Source organism: Chenopodium quinoa, unplaced genomic scaffold (genome assembly GCF_001683475.1).
Source record: "Chenopodium quinoa cultivar QQ74 unplaced genomic scaffold, ASM168347v1, whole genome shotgun sequence".
NCBI classification, from domain to species: Eukaryota; Viridiplantae; Streptophyta; class Magnoliopsida; order Caryophyllales; family Amaranthaceae; genus Chenopodium; species Chenopodium quinoa.
Window position 1 is genome coordinate 48,306 of NW_018744367.1, and position 25,832 is coordinate 74,137.

The 25,832-nt window shown below is 42.5% G+C and overlaps 2 protein-coding genes across 3 annotated transcripts; both read right to left on the reverse strand.

Moving 5' to 3' along the window:
* Window positions 1–3,056: 3,056 nt before the first annotated feature.
* Window positions 3,057–3,872, reverse strand: LOC110696415. Its single transcript, XM_021873702.1, has one exon. It carries the CDS (start codon window positions 3,870–3,872, stop codon window positions 3,057–3,059), a length of 816 nt encoding a protein of 271 aa, XP_021729394.1.
* A 5,080-nt stretch (window positions 3,873–8,952) lies between these two features.
* On the reverse strand, window positions 8,953–14,398 carry LOC110696454. 2 transcript variants are annotated; one of them, XM_021873742.1, is made up of 7 exons: window positions 14,241–14,398; window positions 13,605–13,916; window positions 11,715–12,222; window positions 11,537–11,542; window positions 11,065–11,345; window positions 9,542–9,910; window positions 8,953–9,227 (listed from the first exon to the last, which is right to left on the reverse strand). In XM_021873742.1, the coding sequence occupies exons 2-6, from the start codon at window positions 13,908–13,910 to the stop codon at window positions 9,566–9,568; spliced, it is 1,446 nt and encodes a 481-aa protein (XP_021729434.1). In that variant the 5' UTR covers window positions 13,911–13,916; window positions 14,241–14,398; the 3' UTR covers window positions 8,953–9,227; window positions 9,542–9,565. The 2 variants fall into 2 exon arrangements, with proteins under 2 accessions (XP_021729434.1, XP_021729435.1); XM_021873743.1 differs by lacking the exon at window positions 11,537–11,542.
* Between the last annotated feature and the right edge of the window lie 11,434 nt (window positions 14,399–25,832).

A 25,832-nucleotide genomic window follows, 5' to 3' on the forward strand; every position in this document is an offset into this window, starting at 1 on the left:
ACCAACATCACTAAACCACAATGAAGCACCATATCACTAAGTCCGGTTTGGATAAATAAGGAAAGTAAACATCAAACCACGCACAGATTCATTCAACAAACATGTATTATATTAATAATGTAATCGTTATATACATCATTCTAGAAAATGTTTATCTACAACAAATAAATCATACGACACTATCCCTACTCATCAATTTGGGATGAAGGGTCCCTAGGCTGATCGTCGTCCGTGCGTCTACGACGCCGAGTGTAATGGGAAATGGTGGTGAATGGGTCTCGGCGCGGTGGGGGAGTGAGCTGGCTGGACGATGTGTCCTCCTGACTCCCGAGGGCGCAGTAGTGTGGATGGTGTACTCGTCTGCGTCTGTGGGTGTCGTATGATCACCTCCACTGCTACTCTGGCCGGGGTCGAACTGTGCCTGGAAGGAGGATCCACTATCTTGACCGTCCCGCTGGTGGATGAGATAACCGTGACCATGTCTCTATAAGGAAGTCACGGACATATCTCGCATACGCTCGAGCTGGGCTCTGTTGGGCCCGTCTGCAAGGGCGAGTGACAGTGCATCAAACATCGACACCATATCCGCCGCCTGCAGTAATCATCGGTCAGTTAGTTACATGATATATTAAAAAATAAAACATGAGGACGATAAGTACAATAAAAGCAACTCACATATCCGTGAATGACGTCATGTGCTGGCTGGTAATGTGTGGACGGTGGTGTGTAGCTGGGGTTGATGAAACAGCGTGTAATACGCCTGTACCACACCATGTATGGATCGTGAGGATCCATATCGCCCTGCATCGGGTCACCGCCAACGACGAACTCCAGCCGTTGCTGCCATAGCTCAAGGAAACGCTAATGCTCCAATGCCCAGTTCGTCTCCCCCTTTCCCCGACGGTCAATGCCGTGAAGGCGTACACTAGTGTCACAATGCTGGGGAACAGGCTGGCGTAGTTGGAACTGTTGTATGACGCGGTCGGGTAGGTGACTCTCCACGACCTCGAAACAAATCAGGGGGACTCTGGCACGCCACTCTGCCTGATGATCTAGTAGATGTGCAGGCATGGCATCTACCAAAGCCGGTTCATACGGATCCCAGGTGATCTGCAATAACACATCAAAATAAATATTATAATTAAGTTAGTCCACATACGGTATACACAGCACATAATTGTTTACAAATATCTAAAAAGTTTCCACCTGCTGCTCAGTGAGTCGATCAAGGGTGTCTCGGTAGTATGGAAGACCCGTCGCCGCATGCGCCTGTGTGAGTCTGGGGACCACCCACCTATGGTAACAAAATTGTTTTGTTTGTTAGCAAAATGAAACCGTATGGGGGCAAAAAAGACTGCCAAATGTTACAAACCTGTAACCGTAAGCCTCATCAGCTGCAGGGAGCGGTGGAGAGATGTACGGCTCATACTGGTTATCCCTGTCCTGTTGTCCTCGACGATGTACAACAGGCCTACCTGGTCTTCCTACGTGGATGTGCTCCCAAGCCCATAACTGCAACAACAAAATACGTAGCTATGTTAAGTATGATCCGTGGTGATTGCCTAAATAGATAGTGAAAACTAGGTTGTTTACCTGAAGCACGATCAGAGGTCCACAGATCTCGACTGCACCACTTTGGGAGGCCCTACAGAGGTTGCGATACAACATCGCCAAACAAGCACTACCCCAGCTGTATCCACGGATATGATCCCAGTCGTGGTCTAACAGCTGTTGGTAAATAAGCTGCATATGGCTCCCGATCTTGTTCCTAAACAACACGCCGGATATGAGCAAGAACATGTATGCTCGAGCGTATCTCTGAACTATGACGTCATCAGCGTACGCAGGCATGTGACCGAAAGTATCTCGTAACCAGTCGGTCCTCAACCCGGAGCCACGGATATCGTCGGGACCAGGCTGCACCCCCAGAACCCGGACTACCAAACCAGCTGGATCGACTATCGCAGATCCTGTCACCACAGTCCCATGCACAGGAAGGCGCGTCAGTATCGCGACGTCCCGCAATGTAACAGTGGCCTCCCTAACTGGTAGATAGAAGGAGTGCGTCTCCTGCCTCCATCTCTCCACTAGCGCAGTGACAAGCTGTCGGTCGATCTCCCTGAACGCCACCCGATGAATACCGCCAAAGCCAGCGTACGCGACGTACGCAAGACAACGTTCATCGACAACCCAGCCGCCTAGAGCCCGGGTAGTGTAGTGCTTGCAAATCAGCGCCTTCGCTATGTCACCCTGAAAAAGCATGATCCGTTTGTAATTAATATTAGATAGTACATCAATGAATCTAGAAAAGTAACAGAAGAAATATTATCGTCTGGTTCCATACATCGACGCTCCGATGTGTGTCCTGCAGAGTCAGGACAGAAGGGTCAAGGGGTCCGGGCTTCCTATCCTGTCTGTGCATGGTGTCTGTTCATTGAAAACGTTACATAATATACACCAACAGAATAACTGGAATAGCAATGAGAACGAGGAAATAAAATGGACGGTTTTTTACAACAGCCAAACATATAAAATATCCAAGTGACATACAAATCATCCAAGTGACCGCAATTTTCAAAATAACACTACTAGATACAACTACATCAAATAACAAATATAAACTAAGGTCCTATGTCGGTCTAGATGGACAAGTAGTTCGGTTGTGACCTTGCTGGTGACAACGACTGCATTTGGTCGGAGGCCGGTTGGTGTCATCCATTTCATTGCGTATGCGCTTCGACCTTGGACGACCTTTTCCACGAACCATGGTGCCGTCCGGAATGAGTTTAGGGCCTACGTACTGTGCCCACTGTGCTCAGGTTGTCTCGCAGGGGATAGGCCAGAACTGCGGTGCATAGGTGTTCGTGTAGGCGGCCGATTGCAGCAAAGGGTCCACCCAAGGCCGCTCCGAAAGTGAATACGCCGCACAGACTGCTTAAACATGAGAACATGAGAGTGGAATATCTTCGGTTTGTTTCATGTACACGTTCTCAATTGCCGGTTAACAGTATGCTTGTGGCCTCCTTTCCTACCAGTTCGCTCTCCCCTCTCTGTTGTCACTTGGTAAATATGCAAACGACGATATACGCATCCACTCTATGATATCTGGCTTTTGCGGTGTTTTTCTCCAGGATCGCAGTGACCTTTGTGGGGTATGGAAGTCCCTGATCAGACCTAGCCTCGGAAGACTCTCTTCTCAAAGTGAAATACTTGTTAACTCTATGGAAGGTTAACTCGACAAGGGACATGATCGGTAGAAACCGAGCTCCCTTCAACACGTTATTAAATGTTTTAGAGAAGTTTGTAGTACATATCCCATATCTGCGACCGTTGTCGTGAAAGAGAGACCACATAGTGAATAGGACTTGAGCAATGTACTCCATGGCCTTCGTACATGCCTCACCAATGAAACACAGATCAACTTGAAGTTTTCTTTCCTGCCTTTGGTACGCCGCAGCCTTGAACATATCTCTCATGTCGTTACTTCGCACGTGAGTGTTCAAGTTAGAAGCTATGTGGCGGACACAAAACCTGTGATAGGCTCGCGGCTCGGTGAATCCTACATTAGGATCATTTATTGCTGCAATGATCCCAGGATGTCGATCAGATATAACACAAAGGCCATCCCGTTGCGTGACACGATCCCGAATACAGCCCAGGAACCAAGACCAGCTGGATGTGTTTTCCCCTTCAACCACCGCAAATGCTAGAGGAAATACCTGAAAGCTTGCATTAACACTAGTAGCAACCAACAGTGTTCCTTTATACTTCCCGTACAAGTGCGTTCCATCGATACAGATAACAGGCATACAATGTTTAAAGCCGTCAATACAAGGACCGAAGGCCCAAAACACTCGTTCAAACACTTCCATGTTGCTGTAGTATACACCGTCCACCAAAACTTTGTGTTTCCATACGACACATGTTCCCGGGTTTGACCGGAGGAGTGCTTGCATGAAGTGCGGAAGTCTGCCGTAAGAACTCTCCTAATCCCCAAATATTTCAACTATAGCTTTCTCCTTGGCATACCACGCTCGTCGATAAGGGACATCGAAATGAAATTGCCTGGAGATGAGGTCCTGGATGAATTCAACTTTCAAAGACGGATCTTTCCGCACAAAGGACTTCACATACTCTGCTATTATGGACGAATCCAAGTGTGGGTGATCAGTAGATAGTACTTCAGTGACACATGTCTCCCGATGCGGGCCTTTGTACGTGACTATGGTAAAACCACGGGAGTGCTCACTGGATTTGGTACCCCGTAGCATCCAACCACATTTCTTCTTGCATCGCAGATGTAGGACACCATCATTCAAGGTCACTATGGTGTAGAATTGATTCCTCTGTATAGAATACATCTTCACCATTTCTTGAAGTATTTTCTTGCTTTCAAAATACATTCCCTTCTCAAATTCCCCCCAGGAACAAACGATGTGTGGCTACCCGATTCGGTCCAATACTGATCAACTTCATAGTTCTCGGGGACCTCACTGAACCAGGGTATGGGAGTTCTAACCAAGGGCTCGACAACTTCCATCTGTGCAGGTTCATCATCCTCCTCTCCGTTCTCGTCCTCATCATCCATTTCCGCATACACATCATACACCGACAATTCATTATTCACAATATCATCAAAATAATTTGCCTCTTCTCGAGACGGTGATGCTTGAACATCATCTTGCATAGGCGAATAGCTATACAATTGCATCGGTGAAGATGCCACGGTGTTCGATGACGACGGACTAGGTTGGCCGAACATTGTCACACATCCCCCCGCATGTACTGGTGAAGCTATATGAGAACTTAACGACAAGTGAAATTGGTCGTCCTGCATCATTCAGAGTGACGGATCCCATCCCATATTCATTTGATGGAATGTGGTTTGAGGGCACTTGGAAGGGCGCGGTGTTGTAATCAGAGACATATGTAGCTTGCTGTTCTGCCCGAGTACTTTGTTGGGTACATATAGGCATCGTTTCTACATATATCTCATTGGGAACACCCTTCATTGCAACAATGCTCCTCAAATCTTTCAAATGTCTGTTCGTAGAGACAGGTAACACTTGAACCCCATGACCAGTATCAAACCTCATTTTAATGTTCAGTTCCACATTCATTGGGTTTGAACCAATACTACTATGAACCTCGTTCATCAAATCATTACTGTCATGTTCGGTTCAAGTGTTAGTGGTTCCATATTCCCTCCACTATACTCAACATTTGATCCATCGCACAAAATTTCACCTCCCCAACGCCATAACAACACTACATTTTGTCCTGTCATATTCTACATAACAACCAAAACACATTTTACTTAAAGCCATTAAATCATCCCTAAATCACCACAATCAAACAAAAAACGTTTACATACTTTACAAATTAACTACTAAGAACCCCTAAATCACCATTATTACACAACAATGTAGGTTACTACAATTGTTCAAAATCTAATAACTATCAACCATTTTCAACAATTTTCAACATAACCAACAACAACAATTCAACATTATCCAAACTATTATCAACAATAACAATATCAACACTACCATTATCAACACTAACAATTCAACAATTACCAACACTAATAATTCAACAATACCAACACTAACAATTCAACATTATTAACGCTAACAACTCAACCTCGTCAACATTTTAACCCAATTCCAAAAAAATTAGAAATCACCAACATAAACCCTAGAATTTAAAAAACAAAGAGAGTTGAATGACTACCTATTTCGGGGTGAGGGGAGTGTATAGTGGGCTTCGACGTCCGGAAGACGGCGGGCGATGGTGGAGGTGGCGGCGGCGCAGCGGTCTAGACGGAGGAGCACAAGTATGAGAGAGAGAGGGATTAAGTTAGAGTTTGGGAAAGAAGGGGTTTGAGAATGAAGGAGGAGGAAATGAAATACGCTGCCTGCTGAAGGGAAAAAAAAAACGACAGAAACGCTGTCTTAGACAGCGTTTCATTAAGAACCATAAACGTTGTCTGAGACAAAATTTATTGTTGAGCGTTAAACGCTGTCTCAGACAGCATCTTTTGAATAACTTTTTCTTTTTTTTTAAAACATTTTTTTAAATAAAAGGTAATTACAAAAATTTCAAAAAAAAGTCAACAACAAAAGTCGCTGTCCCAGACAGCGTTTTTAAGTTGAATTTTTAATAAAAAAAAACCAGGGCATAAAACGCTGTCCGAGACAGCGTTTTACCCTGGAAGCTTAGTTTGGTAAATACTTTTGCCACACAACCATTTATGTATATATTTTGCTACTTAAGCTTACTTTGGGAAAACGTCCAGTGAAGGAGGTGTTCATGGAGGAAGGATGAAGGAGGTGGTCATGGAGGAAGGATGAGGAGAGAGAAAGATGTGGGGTGGGTTTTTTTTTTTTTAAAGAAAAATATAAATTAAAAAATAAACCAATAAGAAAATGACACGTAGGCAAGGCAATCGATTAATACCGGCTTGGTGACCTGCTGTGTTGATATGGGAAGATGGGGGGTAAAAGGTTGGATTATTTTGAAATAATCCAAAGGTTGGTTTATTTTGTAATCCAAAGGTTGGTTTATTTTAAGAGAATGGGGAAAATGTTGAATTATTTAAAGTAATTTTTCCTTAAAAAAATTGTGATAAACTACCTTATAAATAGTTTTTGTGAAACTATATTATAAATATAATGTGTGGCAAAATTACTACTTCAAAATGAAAGAAGGGATGGAGAAGGAAGAAAAAGACAGAAAACAAAAGGTAGTAAAGAAGAGAAGGGAGAAATTTGGGAGCCAACAAAAGGAAGGATGGGAGAGGGGGGATGGGGGTGGTTAACTTTGAAGGTTTAAGCCAATGAGTAGTATTCGAGTATACATTTCATGTTTCTCCATATGGGGTTATACGAGTATAATGTGCTTTATAATGTAGTTTATGATAGATTTTCCTATCTATCAAATATTTTTTCATACATATTGATCTTAAAAACCAAGCTTGGCTAAAATTAATTTTAGTTTAAAGAAGAAAAAAAGATTGCAGTCTAGCATTTTAGTTGTTGAAAGAGACGGGGAGCACTGAAATTAGGAGCTTAGGAAGGATTGTATGTATCATGTAATATTTTTTATTGGGTGTTAAGAGAGCTACAAAAGTCTTTCAAAAAAAAAACTACAAAAGCAGGTAAAGAGAATTGATCTTGGAATCCCTAAAATCGAAAGAGAAGTTCTAACGTATTAAGTTGTCCTTCACATTCATCATGTAAAATTTATAGTTGTGAAAAGAAAATTTTTTCATTATAATTTTTGGAGAAAAGCAATAGCAAATTCATTGTATCAAAAACTTTTATATTTTCATTTCACTAAAATACCTCAAGACTTAAAAGAGAAAAAAAGTAGAATTTTGTAAAGTAAATTCTCATCCTGAGAGAATCCAATGTAATCTTAAAATCAAATGAAGGGCTTTAACCTATCACCAAATCTTAAATTTATTGTGATATTTGCGGGAAACATGATGAGGATCAGCAACATCCGTTTTGATTTTGCAAACGTGTGATGGATGCATGGAGGGGTGAAATACTACAAATTCACTTAGAAGCTAACACAAGTCAGTCATTCTTTGATTGGGTTCCAACGAAATTAATTTAAAATTTACTTTAATAATTTAGGTTTAAAATTTCGTAATTAATTTTATTTTAGAACAATTACAAATACAAATATTTCCCTTAGTGAGGAGGTTTCTTATTTTCCTTTCAAAAAAAAAAGAGAAAGTCTTATTTTTATTTTTCTTACTTTCGTGAAAAAAAATACAAATACAAATACGGTACTTTGTATAATGCACCACAGGGGCAACATCATTAGGTGATTAGCAAAAACTAATGCAACGATTTCATGCCTCTTTAGAATTTGAAGAGAACATTAACAAACTAGATGTTTTTAACCTGTCCAAATTTTTTTAACACTAGTTAATTTTTTTTTTTTGAACTTCTCATATATATATATAACAAATTATATCAATCATATTCAACTAAACGTTCATTGATAAGCCTCAATAAATGCTTCATTTGTGGTTGTAGACAAGTAATTTGTCAATAAAATTCAATTTTTCTTCACGATTGTAGACATTACTTATCATTCAAATTAAATATGAAATTCATTTAGATCATCAGCCATACTTGAACCGAACATTCATAGGATCAGTGACAGCCATAGTTGAAATGAACCTTCATGCAATCATTGATGAACATCAAATCAGCCATAGTCGTAATGAACCATAATAGGTTCATTGATGAACATCAAAGCAGCCATAGTAGTAGACAATATCTGCCTGGTCGATCAAACACCTGATCAATTCTTCAATCATGCAGACATGTTAATGCTGCCAACGGCTCTATACTACTCATGATCCATGGAGAAATAAGAATAATCTTCTAGCTAACTTGTTCAAGCTAGCTTGAAAGTTACTGTTAAACAAAGTTTGGCTAATACACCCACAATCCGAGAGATGGATATTAATAATAAAATTTAAACCTCACGAGAAACAAAGCTCACGTTAATCTCAATTACACAAAGATATCTGCCCTTTCAAAGTTTTTGAAGTTGTGACCATAAGGCAGACTTCCAAGAAATGTGTATGGAAAGCATAGAAAGTTCCGTTGTAGAGATTTACGGTATAGTTATTGGAACAATATCGTAAATTCCACAATTCTTTCCACACTGACTTATCATCTTGGGATGATGCCATCAAAGTGAAAAGTCCATTAGGTAGAATTAAAAGCTTCTGCCATTCAAATGTCATTGCGAATAATCAAGCAAGCCACTTTTAGCCATTTCAAGGTTTGCACTCAACCTACTAACTGAGTTATTGACCTTATCTACTATGAGTAAAACAGTAGGCTGCATCACCTGCATGTACGATTGCAGCACAGATATAGAAACTAGTTCAAACAGCTGTGTTTGAATGAAAAACCACTACTGTTAAATAAAGCAAATAGCCATTCAATTTGATCCAATAATTCAAAGACATGACCAAACCCAAACAAGGTTTAACATCATAGGTTGAATATTGCTAAACAAACGGGGCGAAACAAGGGTCAAAATTAACAAAGCAAGTGGTTTTACAAGGCAGAACCACAAGGGCATTGAACGATAATGATGATCTTCGCTCATCTCTCAACAACCTAAAAAGAATTCTATAGAACTTACCTAGGGTTCAGGCTCCACTAGCATATGTAACCATCAAGCCCTGAGCCCTGAAAAGTTTTGAAGTGAACATTTAATTTATTGCATTGTTGATAAAGAAATGGCCTATATCCATTAAATTCCAGCACCTCTAACCCTTCTACGTATAAAGTATTGCTATAATTATTAAGCTAACATCATACAATGCAATAGAGCCAATTGATCCCAAGGTGAATCTAAGATACCTAACAAGGAATGCTTATAACTCCAAATCTTACCAAAACATGGAGCCAAGTCCTTGTAAAACAGACGGTGCATTTACAAGTGGGAAAAAAAAAAAGCAAGAATACACATGAACTTATTCTGAAGAGCAAGGCACACTCACCAATATTTGTTTCAGCATAACTACTTAATATCGATTGTATGCTCTCCCATAACCATCTAGTCTCTGATGCTGAATATCAGTGTAAGCATCACGGGGCCTAGGGTGTGGAAAGTGCTCAGCAGGAGTTGTGTATTGGCCCCTTGGCTCTACGTGAAAGTTTGACCCACCATAGGGCTGACTGTGTAATGAATCATAATCAGAGAAAGTGGACTGCTGATAACCACCAAAACCTGAAGTTGGCATCTGCTGCTGGTGCACCTGCTGACGTCTTTGTGCATCCAAGTGAAGGAACTCATCCCACTGTTTAGCATGAGAGCTTCGTAAACCAGCAAGTTTTTTCATGTAAGTCTCTCTCAAGTCTCTGATAACCTAATATTATTTTGAGCACCACAGAGGGAAACATTTGTCATTTTAATTAAGATGATTCGTATCAATTTGAATATACATATATCAACAGAAAACTCAATGCCAATTTAGTGCAGCAATATCATCAACAAACAGCCACTTAAGTGCTCCTTCCATCCTTAATTTTTAGCCCCCTAGCCATTTTTCACTTTGTTAATTTTTGGTTGAGTGGAGTTGATAACAAACAAAAGTGGTGGGGCCAAATATATTTTATGCGAGAGTGAAGTTGTTATCCCCATGATAAAAGAAAATAGAAATGAGGCAAATAATAAAGGACAGAGGGAATACAAGCAACGACGTGAGCTAACGACGACAAAAGGGCAAATGGCTACATGGAAAAATTACACTTAAGCAAAGTTGACCAAGCAGCGCAATTATATATTTGGAGTATACACAAGAGTTATGATGAAGTTTTACAGAGATAACCAAAATATGAGCTTACAAACTTAATTTAATTTATGGAGGGAGAGAATGTTGTGAGCAAGATGCAATTTTCAACATCTTAAGGTTCAGATCAAGTGATCAACAGCGGATAAAGTAATATGGTGTTATACTGCTTTGAATAAATTTTTTTATCACATTAATACACTGAAAGTACAAATATGCCACTCTTTGTTTATAGGCTGCAATAATAATGTTGCCAACAAAGCATTTAGTAGTACAACATAACCAATAAAACAACCTACAACAGACTAATTGCTCCTTATACACTTCAGAATACAGAGCCAGATTGTTACACCTCCAGAACAGCTAAACGGGCCCATATATGTTCAAAAAATTGGCTTTATATTCTAATTCTATGTTTATAACCAATGGTAGCTTTGACCTTTGTTTCTCAGCAAAAATTGTCAGGATTTTCAACTTTTTATGCACTATTATAAAGTCAACCCTCACGTGAAGCCAGCACAAAATATCTACCCTTAAGATTCTAAACAAAAGGCATTTTCTCTAAGAATTGGACTAATACTCTTGCACACACCTTCGTAGCATTTTATCAATACTAGCAGCACAAGGAGACACACACATAAGCATACAGACACACAAGGGACACACAAAACATTACACACACACACACAGACATTACACAAGCGCACACACACACTGATACACACACATACCTCCCGGTGCTTGTAATTCTCCTCGTCTTCTTGCTGATCACGAAGTCTGGCTAGATCCATGGCCTCTCTTCTGTATTCCAACTCCACATCCTCAAGTGTTTGTGGCAATAAGGGATGCTCAACCTTATTATCAGCATGGACATCAAATCCCCGTCTCTCAGTTTCCCAACCATGGGATCTGTAGGGCCCCTGATATGTGGTATATGAACTGCCACTATAAGGGGCACGCGCTGGAGATCGCGAACGGCTTGCACGACCTCGTCCTCCATCACTAACATAAGCTTCAGTAAATGATACTATGTTAACCATTTGTTTCAGCATTGCCTAACATAAATAGTAGCTCTAACTAGATAAACTATACTTAGAATCCCTCTGATGCACTTTACAGTAACTTTTGAAGACAACTTGGAAAAATCAGACCCCTTCGCGAAACTCACTTCAATATCCAACATGGTATGGTAAAAGAACTTACCTCTTGCTGCAACCACAGATAAACAACATGCAATGTTACTAGAACTTCAAGTACAATACAGATGACAGTCCATAAAACATTACAATAGAGCTCAAAATGTTGAAATATAGTACTGCAATATAGTCACTAATTACCAGTTCTGTAATAGCGTTACAGGTATAGCTTTTAGTTGCCCTACCTTGTGGAGAATTTCTAGAAGGTTTCTGCAGATCCCCACGAATACGGTCCTCAAGACCTCTATCTTGTCTGCCAAATCTCTGATGAAACTGTGATGCATTTCTAGGGCTAGGGTTAGATCTTTGGGATTCTGAGCGCGTAAATCGATTACTGAAAGGACTGCGCTCAGGTGACCTAGATCTTCGGGGTTCTGAGCGCGTAAACCGAGTACCAATAGGACTGCGCTCTGGCGACTTAGACCTACCTGTATGAGAACCTGGAGAGCTCCTATCATTACATTCATCTTTAATCACTCTATGCACTGCATCTACACCTTTTCTCAAGATTAATCTATCCTTGCCACTAACAATGATAAACTTCTCATCCATCTTGATTTTGCAGCCATTGTCTAGCTCAATCTTCTGGATCACTTTATCTGTGAAAAGTGCTCTCACTTGCTTGTCTCTTGCAGCAACCCTTTCAAAGAAATCCTGGGAGTTGCGGTTCCCTCCAAGGGTAAATGGACATCCCTGCAATTGTTTCATAGTCCAGCAACATTGAAGCAAAGAGTTGGTAAACCAAGGCTAAAAGCACAAGATCAATAAAAAAAAGGATATCATAAAGCAGCATAAATTAGCAAACAGAGGGCTAACAACAAATCACATCAGGAGCTGAATGGCCATGTAACCAACTAAGAAAATAAAATCTGACAATAATATCATCATCCCAATGTTTCTACCGGAACCTCCTGCTCAAGGGGTTCAGATGTATGCATTCAGAGGATTTTTATGGAGGACCCTTTATCAACCAGAGAGAGAGAGAGAGAGAGAGAGATTTATCATACTTTTCCAGTATCTCTTATTTAAAATGGAGCCTAGGATTGGTGTAAACCCACATCATATTTTGGAAGCTATTATAATTTTACTTTCTTAAAAGAACCTGATGTGCTTTAGGATATAATCATTAAGGGAAATTCTTATTGGTAACCCTGTATTATTGCACTTTTGATCTTGGTAATCGGAGGGGAAAAAAAAAAAGGTTTTCATCAAAGGTAATTCCATACTCTAGGTTTATATCAACCACGACATTAATGACCATTGTCTAATCATAATAATAACTTAAATTACTAGCTACTATAAACAATTCCAGAGTTAAAATGAGTTTCCCCCTTCCTTTATGAAGAATTCTCCCACCACCTTGATGTAATGATGGTTTCACATCTCTTTGTCTCTATCATTAGCTCTTTTCACCGTAGATTGTAGGTTTTTCCCAGCAATTTCTTCAAAGATTAAATGAGTTCAGGTGCTAAAGCAGCGTGTGTTAATTTCCAATTCCAACAGTCTCTTTCCTAAAAACAATTGATTTGTAGATTGAGACCTCTAATTCTGCTTTAATTTTCATCTGAGTATTTCAAATCTTCATGATATTTTAACCATCTAAGCAGATTTTATGGTTGAAGAATTCCAAGTTTACAATGTGAGTTGGGGTTTTATTTGTTGGTGTTTCTTTATTATAGTTTTTTTTTACGATAATGGTGGTTACTGTTTTTCAATTTGGCCCTCATCAAAACCAGCAAGTTCACGATACCCATTGTTGCTGTCAAAGAGAATACAGTTTTCATTTGTTTTTTTGGGTGTGTGTGTGATAGCCAAGTAGTAGGGTGTGTTTGTGGTAGCCAAGTAGGGTACAGAAGAAAAAAATGAACTTAACTAGCATCATAAGACATTGAAGCAATAGTAATTGTTAACCATGATTAGAAATTTAAGTTATTTATAGGTTTTAATGGTGATTAACGTCATGGTTGATATAAATCGAGTATAGGGTTACCATCGATAATAACGTTTTTGTCGAAGAGCAATAACACAGGGTTAAAAATCCCAATAGACAGTAAATATGCAACATTGACCCTAACCTGAGTGAAGTGACCAGATTCTCCACAAATTTTGCAAATCATTTCTTCTTCCTTCCTCTTCTTCCAGTTCCTCTCTGTTGCTTTAGATTTAGCCTCCCAAACCTTAGCCTCTCGACTCGTAAAATCTGTCGGGACAGCATTAGGGTCACGCTCGTCTTCCTCATCTGAGCTCGCTTGGGATTTTTTGGTATTTACTTTTGGCTTTTCTTGTACATTGACTACAGAAGATCCAATTGGTCCAGTGTACGCCTTGTATATATCACTAAAATCATCATCATCATCCTCCAAATCTGGTCTATTTTCCATTAAGGGCTGTATACAAGCAAAAATACAACAAATTCATAGTTGAATCCTAACATTAAAGGGTTGTGCAATACATTAGCAACCAAATTTGATTCAATTATCTCGAAAAATCATATAATTCATAGTTGAATCCTAACATTAAAGGGTTGTGCAATACATTAGCAACCAAATTTGATTCAATTATCTCGAAAAATCATATAATTTTATTAGGCTCATAATTTTGTTTTCGATTTTGGAACCCTAAACTTATGCACTGACAATTAAAAAATAAAATAAAACCCTAGATTGTGAAATTGATAAGATGATTACAAAAAGAAATAACAACGAACTTACCTCAGAAGCTGCTTCAACGATGGAGAACGTCAAGTGCGATGTTGAGTGCGCTTCAATGGAGAACTGAGAGAGAGGAGGAGGCAGGGCTATTGTGACTTGTGAGTCCGTTTTTTATTTTTCATTTCACATTGAGTTTAGTGAGGCATTTACAAATACTGAGATGTCAATTTGGTTGACAAATAAAAATATGGGAAGTTGAAATTCCCGAGAACTGAAATTCCTAGGAAATGAAATTCTTCGAGTTGTTTGGTTGACAAATTCATGGGACGCAGAAATTTCTATGAATTTTCACGGTAAGTGGAACTTCTCATGGTTAACCAAACACAATTTAACATTTCCTAAGAATTCCAATTACATGGGAATATAAATTTTCAAGGCATTTGCATTTCCCACATTTAATCAAACGAGGCCTAAGAGACATCGAGGAAATAGAGATGTAGGTTTGTTTGTTAGGTACTTAGGTATGGACATATACATAACAATATTAAAATATAGGAAAAATTAATTCTAATAATCCTACCTTTGGCCGGTTCGTTGATAATAATACCACCTTTAGATTATTATTTAATAATCCCATCTTTATAGGGGATCTTTTTCTATTGATCCCTAACCTGTTGGTAACCGATTTTAATAGGTTAAGATGCCACGTGTCATTTTGTAATTGGTTAAAAAATAAAAAAAATTAAAAACTAAACAAAAAAAAAAAAGAAAAAAACCCACTACCTACCAGCCATCTCCCACCTACCGTGAAACCCTCTTCCATACCCTAGCCCCACCAAAACCCGCCGGCAGCCACCCTAAACCCCCAAAAACGGCTAGCCACGGAATCCCCCAATACCAAAAAACCACCCCGCCGACCTAAAGTCACCCTCGAAATCACCACCTAAACCAAATCCCACCCCTGAAACCACCATAACCACTACAACCACCACCTTGGAGCCACCGAAATCCCCTCAAAAATCGCTGAAAACAGTCGAAAACCTCTTCAAACCCTCTGATCGTGCCCTCGTTTGCTAGAGCTCCTGCTATTCCCGCTGCCCATGTTTGATTGGGGTTCGAATCGGATTAATTTGGGTAATTTCATTGGGGATTTTGGTGGTTTTGGGGGCGATTTTGGTGGTGGGGCTAGGGGTATCGGGATGGATCTCACCGTCGGGGGAGGTTTTGGCAACCGGCGGGGGAGTGTGGCCTGGTCGTTGGCGGGGCAAGGGGAGGGGGGCTGCCGGCAGAAGGCTAAGGCAGGGGCTGGGCTGGGCTGGGTTTTTCTTTTTTTAAAAAAAAATTAGTTTTATTTTTATTTTTTGACCAATTATTTAGTGACACGTGTCACTCAAATTATAAAAAAAAATGAAAAAGAGTTTACCCAATGTACAAGTTACCGGTTGATTAGGGGATTTTTATCCACCAATCACCGTCTGACAAGTGGACCAGCCAGGTTCCGCCACGTGTCCTTCACGTAGGCCAATAGGAGCCTGCCACGTGTCAATCACAGATACGTCCTCTACGGACCAATCGAGACACGCCACGTGTCCACCCATGCCAAATGGGAAAACCGGCCAACAAGGCCCAATCCTGTTTAGAGGCCCAGTCAGCCCTAGGTTTACCCTAAACCTAGAGAGTGGCACGCTTCTCAAGACTATAAATACTTAATTAATCCTCATTAAAGGGGATTCGGCAATTAATTACTCTCACCTAGAGAAGTCTGAACACATTGATCACTCCTCCCCTAGAGGAACCAGATCTTCCCCCTTTAATTTCCGCACTTATTACTCCTCAAACAAGTACTAACTTGACCGTTGGAGGCGGAGCTCCCAGGAGTCTCCGTTATTTTGCAGGTACAGGCGGCCGGTTCCAGTCTCGGTGTTGTAACTCTCCCGCAGGACATCAGAAAACCCCGAAACATTTGGCGCCGTCTGTGGGGAGAGTACTTCTGAGATGGCATCCACGTCTGTACCGACTCCTGAAGAGAGGCGTCCCCTAGACGACCCTCAAGTTCAGTCGGACCATGATACCGAGAGTGAATTTGAAGTTGAAGCTCACACAGCTTCAGACGGGACCCTAAGGGCCCGACGTACCCGTCATACCGAAAGGAGGGAGCGGGAGTGATAGGCTTATCGCGTACCTAACAAAAATAACCTAACTATTCCTTCTAACTGTGTAGTAGGGCAAGTAAGGATCGAATCCCAAGAGACTATGGTTCATTCAATTAATCAGACTCAATTAATCACTAAGCACGTGACCAATCAATAATGGATGATAATAATCAACTAATTTATTAAATAACACAATTAACTAGAGGAAATATTAATCAATAAACTAAAGCATCCAAGATCAAGCATCACCACGATTATGATTGATAAACTAATAAATCTACCCCCAATATATAAATCAATTGACAAGAAGAAAAGCAATCCCTAATAATAATACCAAAGGTCTCTTCCGAGTTATCAATGGCTTCCCAAATTAACTATCAAGCCTACTTCCGTGGAATCAAGCGAATAAGGGACATTAAACACCATGCCTAGATTCCTAATTATTCAATCATCTACTTCCGTGATGATCTTCAAACCCTTAATTGAAATAACCTAATCCCGTTAATACCCAACTTCCGTTGCAATAAGAACAAAGGGATGATAACAATACTAATTATCCCTAATCTAGTATTGGCATAAACACAATCAATTAAGCATGTCAATTGGGATTATTATTGGGGAATTTAAAGATCTACTTTATACATCAATCATAATCGGGCTTAGCAAGATCCCGGATTAAGGAAACTACTCACAAATCATAATTAAATCAAAAACAAGATCTAATAGAGAACACATAATTAAAGAACTATAAAATAAATAAAAGAGATGGAAAGTAAGAAATACCAAATACTTCAATTGATGATCTTGAATTCTTGAGGAACAATTAATAAAACTAGGATTAAAGATTGAAATTGCTTAAGAAAATAAAACTAGGGTTCTTGAGAGTTTTCTAGGGCTTAAGGAGAAAACTAATGAAAAACTAACTGTCTAAAAGTTAATTACAAAAGGGTATTTATACCCCCAAAAGATAATATTTCGGAAAAATAAGAAAATACGCGTTCTTGAGCTTTGCCCGGTCTGACCGGGCGGACCTCGCCCGATCGGGCGGAGGAAGGCTGCGTAAAATACGACAGTTTTCCTTCTTTGCCCGGTCTGACCGGGCGAACCTCGCCCGGTCGGGCGCGCGTAACACGTTTCCAAAATTGCATCTCATAACTTGATTTCTTCATCGCCCGGTATGACCGGGCGAAGCCTGCCCGATCGGGCGCGCGTTGCACCGTTCAGAATTGGGCTTCTTCCTGTGAACTCCTCATTGCCCGGTCTGCCCGGGCAAGCCATGCCCGGTCGGGCATTCCACATAAATTGCAGTTCTTGGCTATCAACTCTTCCGAATCTACTAAAAACACGTCCAATTGCCTAGAAACGCTTCATATTCCTGAAAAGCTTACTAAAACAATCGAATACACTAAAGAAGAGATTGTTAGCAAGAAATAGCTCCGTAGAGCTCAAAACCATGTAAAATCATGCAATCAAACCGGGGAAAACCATTGTATAAAACACGTATATCAGGGAGCATCTTCAAACAGGAAGCGAGCCAGCAGGCTCACCGCCTGTTCGGCAACAGCCGACTGATGGGTCTGCTCCCATCACAAGGAACGAACTCATGACCTTCATGAGGGACTTCAAGGGAGAAATTCAAGAGTTGCTTAATAAGAAGCCTGTTCCGGCCAAGGAACAGTCGGCCAAGAAACCATCCACTTCACTGAAAAGGAAGCCAGTTCAAGGGCGGGAGGCGACTCCTCATCCTAAATCAAGGAAGCAGGAGCCGCCTGCTCTTGATTTCACAAAATTCCGTTTTCCTACAGGAAGTAGGAAACCTGTTCGTCACATTCAGGCGGACGGGTCGAAGAAAACATACACAGACGCTCGTCTGCTGTTAGAACAGAAGAAAAGTGACCGACTGTCAGAGTCGGCCTCTACTTCAAATTTTCAAGAAAGTCTGCGAAATACCTCGATGAGGCATACCCAGTCGTGTCATGAGAGTCAGTCAGGCGGCACCTCCCGTCAGTCAGGCTTTCATAGCGACCAGGCGGTACCAAACTTACCGTTTGTACCACAGCAACAGTATTTTATGCAGCCACCTCCGTTTGGTGGACACGCAGCTAAAAATGTCCAACCTTTGGAATGGCAGCTACGGTTGCTTAGACTTGGTGAACAGCCGTCGGCCTTCTCCAAGGAAATCACTGAAGCCGCTCAGCCGGCCAAAGTGAAAAATGTGTTAGTAGGCGCCTATGATGGCACTACTAACCCAGAAGATCATCTGATGGCATTCTCCAACCTAATGTACCTTCAAGGGTTGGATGATCCCACTTGGTGCAAGTGTTTCCCAGCGACTCTCAAGGGAATCGCACAGCAATGGTTCGGCAACCTGCCGACTGGTTGTGTAAACAGCTTCAGGACGCTTGCTTACTTGTTTGCCTCCAACTTCGCCATGAACATCCCTGCAAAGAAAACGACCCTTGATTTGGGAACAGTTCAGCAGGGTGAGAAGGAGGGGCTTCGTTCTTACATCAGGCGGTTCAACCTGATGAGAATACAGATTCAAGGGTTACCGGATGAGGTGGCTTATACTGACTTTTTCAGGGGTCTCAAAGACGGGTCGACCTTCAAATTTGATCTGGTTCGAAAGAGGGTGGCGACTCTTCAGGAGGCTTTGATTGAAGCAGAAGCCTATATACAGGCAACTGATCTTTGTAGTACAGTGAAACAGTCGGACGGGAAAAAGTTCGACAAAAAAGGACGACAGATACAGTCGTCAAACAAGGAAGAGAAGAGAAAAGAGGTCTGGGCGGCTGATTCCTCTAAACAGCCGGCCCAGAAGAAGAAAAATGAATTCAAACCATACTCCCCAAAGTATGCGTTTAGCAAGGATACCCAAACTATCCTAAAAGAAATCAAGGGACGAATCTCTATTGAGAAGCCGGTCCCCATGAAGGGTTCTGCAAGCAACCGGAACCAAGATAAATTTTGTGATTATCATGAAGACGTTGGTCATCACACCAACGAATGCATCAGTCTCATGCGGTACCTAGACCGCCTGGCTGAGCAAGGTGATCTTGACTCTTTTGTCAAGAAATCCAAGGGGAGCACTTCCTCGAAAAAACAGTCGGCCAAAAAGAATCAACAGGCCGACAGCTCTGATACAGATGATGCAGTCGTCTACACTATTGCAGGCGGCTTCGCAGGAGGAGGTCCCACCATTAGGGGCAACAAAGACAATATCAGGCGGCTAGATGTAAATTCCGTTCACCAAGAACAGCCCTCCAAATATTCATTTCCTGAGATTGTCATCACTGAAGAAGATCTAGGAGGGGTAAGGGGGCCGCATGACGACCCTATCGTTATTGAATGTAAAGTGGCCAACCAGAGAGTTGGCCGAATCCTTATAGATACTGGAAGCTCCTCAGATCTTATCAGTAGCAAATGTCTGTCAAAACTAAAATATCAGACTGATTGTATACATCCGGCCTCCCACCCTTTAGTAGGGTTTGGAGGAGGAGTCGTCCACCCTGTAGGACGAGTAGATCTACCCATCCGCCTGGGTGAAAAAGGGGAAGGCCGACACATGGTAGTCCGGTTCCTGGTGGTAGAAGAACTCTCGGCCTACAACATGATTCTGGGACGACCAACCCTGAATAATTCCAAGGCTGTAATAATCCCATCTCTTATGTTGCTCAAGTTTGAGAGGGACAATGGAACAGTCGGCTCCCTAAGGGGAGATCAGAGGATGGCACGAGAGTGCTATCTCTCGGATATCAAGCCCACTGTTATGGCCGCTGGGTCCAGTGGAGGAAAGATTGACAATGTCAAGGACAATGCGCCTGATCAAGAAGCAGGCGGCAAGAAAAGAAAGGCATCCCAGATGGGGGCCGCAAGAAAAGATAAAAAAATAGCAATCATTGGCAGAGGAGCGGTCGGATGAATTCCGCCCTCAGCCGGCTGGTGAGCATACGGACCTGATCCTAGATGTCTCCCGTCCTGACAGAACAGTCAAAGTTGGGACGACTGCTCTAGGGGTCCTAGGTGATGTCTTTCACAATCTGTTGAAAGAATACAAGGACATCTTTGCATTCGAAGTCCATGAAATGCCAGGCATTAGTCCTGAGCTGGCGGTACATAAACTGGCTGTGGATCCAAAAAAGAAGCCGGTAAGGCAGAAGAAGCGGAACCATGGCGAAGAAAGAAGTCAGGCGGCAGCCGCCGAAGTTAAAAAATTACTTGATGCAGGGTTCATTCGGCAATGTTACTTCCCAGACTGGGTTGCAAATGTGGTGCTTGTTAAAAATCCGAATGGCACCTGGCGAATGTGTGTAGACTACACAGACTTAAACAAGGCGTGCCCCAAAGACAGTTACCCTCTGCCTAAAATTGATAGCCTGGTCGACTCAACAGCCGGCCATGCTTTGATGAGCTTTATGGACGCCTACTCTGGTTTCCATCAAATTCCTTTATGGAAGAAAGATCAGGAGAAGACGGCCTTCGTCACTGATCAGGGGTTATACTGTTACACGGTCATGCCGTTTGGTCTTAAGAATGCCCCGGCTACCTTCCAGCGAATGATAAACACTGTGTTCTTTGATCAGATTGGGAGAAACGTCGAGGCATACATTGATGATATGATTGTCAAGACTAAACTTCAGAAAGATCATCTGTCGGACCTCCGAGAAACTTTCGCCACACTCAGGCGGCACCATGTCATGCTCAATCCCAAGAAATGTGTATTTGGAGTTGAGTCTGGGAAATTTCTCGGATTCCTTATCAATTAGAGAGGAATAGAGGCGAACCCTGAGAAGGTGCAGGCGATCATTGACATGCAGTCGCCTCGTACCATCCGAGAGGTTCAGAAGTTAACGGGTTGTCTGGCGGCCTTAGGAAGATTTCTAAGCCGATCAGGCGACAAATGCCTATACTTTTTCCAGGCAATCAAGAAAAAGGCGAGGTTTGAATGGGGGACGGATGCTGAGGCCGCCTTCCAGAAATTGAAAATTCACTTGCATTCCTTGCCGAGGCTGGTCAGCCCTTTGCCCAAAGAAGTACTCTACATGTACCTGGCCGTCTCTGATCATGCGTTAAGCGTTGTTCTCCTTGCTGAGAGAGACGGCTGTCAGCTCCCGGTCTACTTTGTCAGTCACGTACTGAAAAATGCCGAGTTGAGGTATCCCCTAGTGGAGAAATTTGGTCTTGCACTCTTCATGGCTGTTAAAAAATTGAAGCCCTACTTTTTGGCACATGCAGTCGTCGTGTATACAGACCAACCTATCAAGCGGCCACTGACCATCATGGAGTCGTCAGGCCGAATGATCAAATGGGCCATAGAAATACAGAGCCTCGAAGTTACTTTCGAGCCTAGAAAAGCAGTGAAGGGGCAAGCCTTTGCTGATTTTATTGTTGAGATGACTCGTCCTCCTGACTCTCAAGTTCCAGACCAAGTCTGGAAGGTATATGTGGACGGAAGCTCTACTTCAAATGGTTGTGGAGCAGGCGTCATATGTCAGTCGCCAGAGGGCGACAGGTACGAGTATGCTCTACGCTTCAGTTTTCAGGCTTCAAACAATGAGGCAGAATATGAAGCTTTACTAGCCGGAATCCGCATGTGCAAGGCGGCAGGGGCAAGAAAAATAGACGCCTGTTCCGATTCACAATTAATAGAGAGTCAGTACAATGGCGAATATGAAGCGACCCATCCGGCCATGATCAAGTATTTACAGGCGGTCCGAAAAGCAGTCGGCTCCCTTGAGGATTTCCATCTGATCCAAGTGCCGAGATCAGAAAACAACCAGGCGGATGCATTGTCAAAATTAGCATCAACCGCCTCCTCTGATACTCCTCGAACTGTTTTTTGGGAAGTAATGGAGAAGAGAAGCATCGAGGAAAACCCTATTGGAATCCTAGACAGAAGCTCAACCTGGATGGATCCAATCAGGGCATATCTGACAAACGGTACCCTGCCGGATGATCATCAACAGGCGGCAGTGCTGAAAAGACGAGCCACCAATTTTGAAATTATAAAGGGAGAACTTCACAAAAGGGGGTACCTACAACCCTTCTTAAAGTGCGTTACTCCAGAAAAGGGGCGAGAGATACTAGACGATCTCCACTCTGGTTACTGTGCTTCACATATAGGTGGACGGACGCTTGCTCAAAGGGCAAGGCGGCAGGGCTACTTTTGGCCTACTTTGGAAGCAGATGCAATGGAGATGGTGAAAAAATGTGACAAGTGCCAAAGGTTTGGCAAACTAATTCACCGTCCGGCTACTGACCTCACTACCATTCACAGCCCACTACCGTTTGCTAAGTGGGGCATGGACATTCTGGGTCCATATACGCCTGCTACAGGCGGCAGGAGGTACATACTTGTTGCCGTTGACTACTTCACTAAATGGGTAGAGGCGGAGGCTATAAAGGGAATCAAGACGAAAGATGTAATTTCATTCATTTGGAAAAATGTCATCACTCGGTTCGGGGTTCCCATGTCTATGGTTTTTGATAATGGTCCCCAATTTGAGACGCCTGTTCTCAAAAGCTGGTTGGGTGACCAAGGAATTGCAAACTACTTTGCATCTGTCGGCCGACCACAAGCAAACGGCCAGGTAGAAGCCTTTAATAAAATCATCTCAGACGGTCTGAAGAAAAAGATTGAACGAGCAGGCGGCCTATGGGCGGATGAACTATCACATGTTCTCTGGGCTATTAGGACGACTGAAAAAGGGGCGACTGGAGAAACTCCATTCCTCCTAACTTATGGTGCGGAAGCTGTTCTTCCAATAGAACACTACGAGTCGACTCTTCGAGTAATGCTATATGACGAAGAGGCAAACTGGGAAGCCATGCGCCTGGCGTTAGACTCACTCCCTGAAAAGAGAGGCAATGCTGTCTTACGCCATGAGATTTACCGCCTGAGAATGACTCGATCATACAACAGAAAAGTGCACAGGCGTCCACTCAAGGTGGGGGACTTTGTACTTAGAAAAATGGAAGCTGTTGGTAGGGCTAACGAGTCTGGCAAGCTAACTCCCAACTGGGAAGGCCCCTACCGAATATATGAAGAGGTTAGAGACGGTACCTACCGTCTGGAAACACCAGACGGCCAGCCGTTACCTCGAACTTGGAATGTAGATAATCTTAAGAAATATTTCTTTTGAATGATGTAAAGTAAAGAGCTACTTAATAAAAGTTTGCACTTACTATTCAATTTTGTATTAAGAGGGGCATGCCAACTGACTAACAGTCGGTTACTCTCCATGTTTATATTCATTTTTAAGAGGGGCATGCCAACTGACTAACAGTCGGCTACTCTCCATGTTTATATTCATTTTTAAGAGGGGCATGCCAACTGACAAACAGTTGGCTACTCTCCATGTTTATATTCATTTTTAAGAGGGGCATGCCAACTGACAAACAGTCGGCCACTCTCTATGTTTAATTTAAGAGGGGCACGCCGCTAGACGGCTACCCTCACATAATATAGTTCACCAAGAACTATCAAAAAACATGATCAGACCAGGCGTCAAGCCAACTGATCAAAATGTAAAAATTCAATTCGACCTGTCCCAACATTATAGCAGGCGTCCGACGGCATCCATCCGGATGAAATTCGTCGCAGAGAGCAGCTCCCTTTTGGGTGGAACATTGTTCTATAAACTAATCACACGGCACCTATACGACTGTCCCCAAGGGCAATCACGTAGCCGTTTTTGAGACGGATAACTTTATCACTAACCAAACTAGTGGTAAACGTTGACATCTGAGTCGGATTACCGCCTGTATTACTTGGGATAAATGCAGGGGGTACCTCTTGAGTTAATAGCCAACAAACATTGGCGAATCAAAAGGTTCAGCCGGCCTCCGCCGCCTGGTACCTTTACTACTCAAGCAGGAGTGACGGCGACTAAGTAACACCAAAGTTAACTCATAGTCACTCTCTCAAACTTAGTATGGAGCCTAAAAGGTATGAGTCGTCCGCCTGTTTTTAGCAAACAGGGGCTCTCAACCACTACTCCTTCTAGGTTAACAACTTTTGAGTTAATAGCCAACAAACATTGGCGAATCAAGGGCTCCAGCCGGCATCTGCCGCCTGGTACCTCTACTACTCAATCTAGAATGAGGACGACTGAGTAACACCAACGTTAACTCATAGTCACTCTCCCAAACTTGGTATGGAACCTAAAAAGTTTGAATAGATCACCTGTTTTTTGGCAAACAAGGACATTCAAACTACTATTCCTACTAGGTTTCCCTTCGAGTTAATAGCCAACAAACATTGGCGAATAAAGGGGAACAAACGGTACCCACCGCTTGATACCTCTACTACTCAATCACTCGGCGATTAGGACCGCCTGCCTAAGGGTAATCCAGTCATAGACTGCCTACAAGTCTAAGTAAGAAAACCCTTTGGTTAATTTTACTAATAACAGGACCGCCTGCCTAAAGGTAATCCAATCTTTTAAACAGGAACAATACTGATTGAATAAATGGCCGACTGATCGCCCAGCTTGGAAACAGACAACCAGTCGTCCAGGGGCATAGGCGGACCATCCGTACCTGTCTACAATCGGCCATGCAAAACAGTCGATATAGTGTACAATTCAATATCAAATATTCAACACTTAGACAAATTTGAAGCAAAAATGGCATTAAAGAAGAATAAAATATTCAAAACCCCGGCCCCCTGGCCGGGTAAATACAAGCAAACGGCACGCAGGCCGTGGAAAGAATACATAAAGCTTAAGAAGGGGGCAGTTCAGTATTAACAGCTGCCGCCTGGTCAGCACTCTTCTTGCTGGACTCGGCTTCAGCTGCATCCTTTTTCGATGCCTTGCCCCCAAGTGGCACAAGCGCCACTATCGGCTGCTCATCCTCAACCAAGGCCTCCTCCAACGCCTCGTCCTCAGCAGCCGCCAGGATCTCTTGATTATATGTTTCAGAACACTGGCGGTACGTTTTTTCCCACGAGGCAAAGTCGGCACTGGGGAAGAGGCGGCTCCAGGTCATGCGCTGGATCTGGGAAGAGTCTTCAATCATCTCTCGGACGAGCTCTCTCTTCTCTTGCTCAGCCTTCTCCGAGAGCTCTTTAGTTAGACTCTTCTCCTGGGTCACTAGGCGTTCCTTTACATTAGCCAAGGATTTCTCCATGGCATCGTATGAGAGTATCTTTTGGCGGAGAGGTTTAAGCTCGGCCTTGAGATTGGAGACGGTCGCCTCCAGCTCGCTGTTCCTCTTCTGGGCCGCCTCTAACTGAGCCCGGATAGCGGCGGCAGCCTGCGCCTGATAATAAAGAATATCAATTGTCAGAACTTCATTTTGGGCAATTTGAAACATTGCCTTATCACAGTCAGAGGCGGCCATAGCTTTTGCAGCCTTTACCTCTTTGTTCTTCCGATCAAGCGGCTTGCGAAGGCCGTTCACTCGGAGCAGGGCCTAAGTAAAAAGGGGAACAGGCGTCAGTTTCCAAACAAAAAGAAAACAGGCGTCCTGGAATTCAAATACTCAAAAATATGCC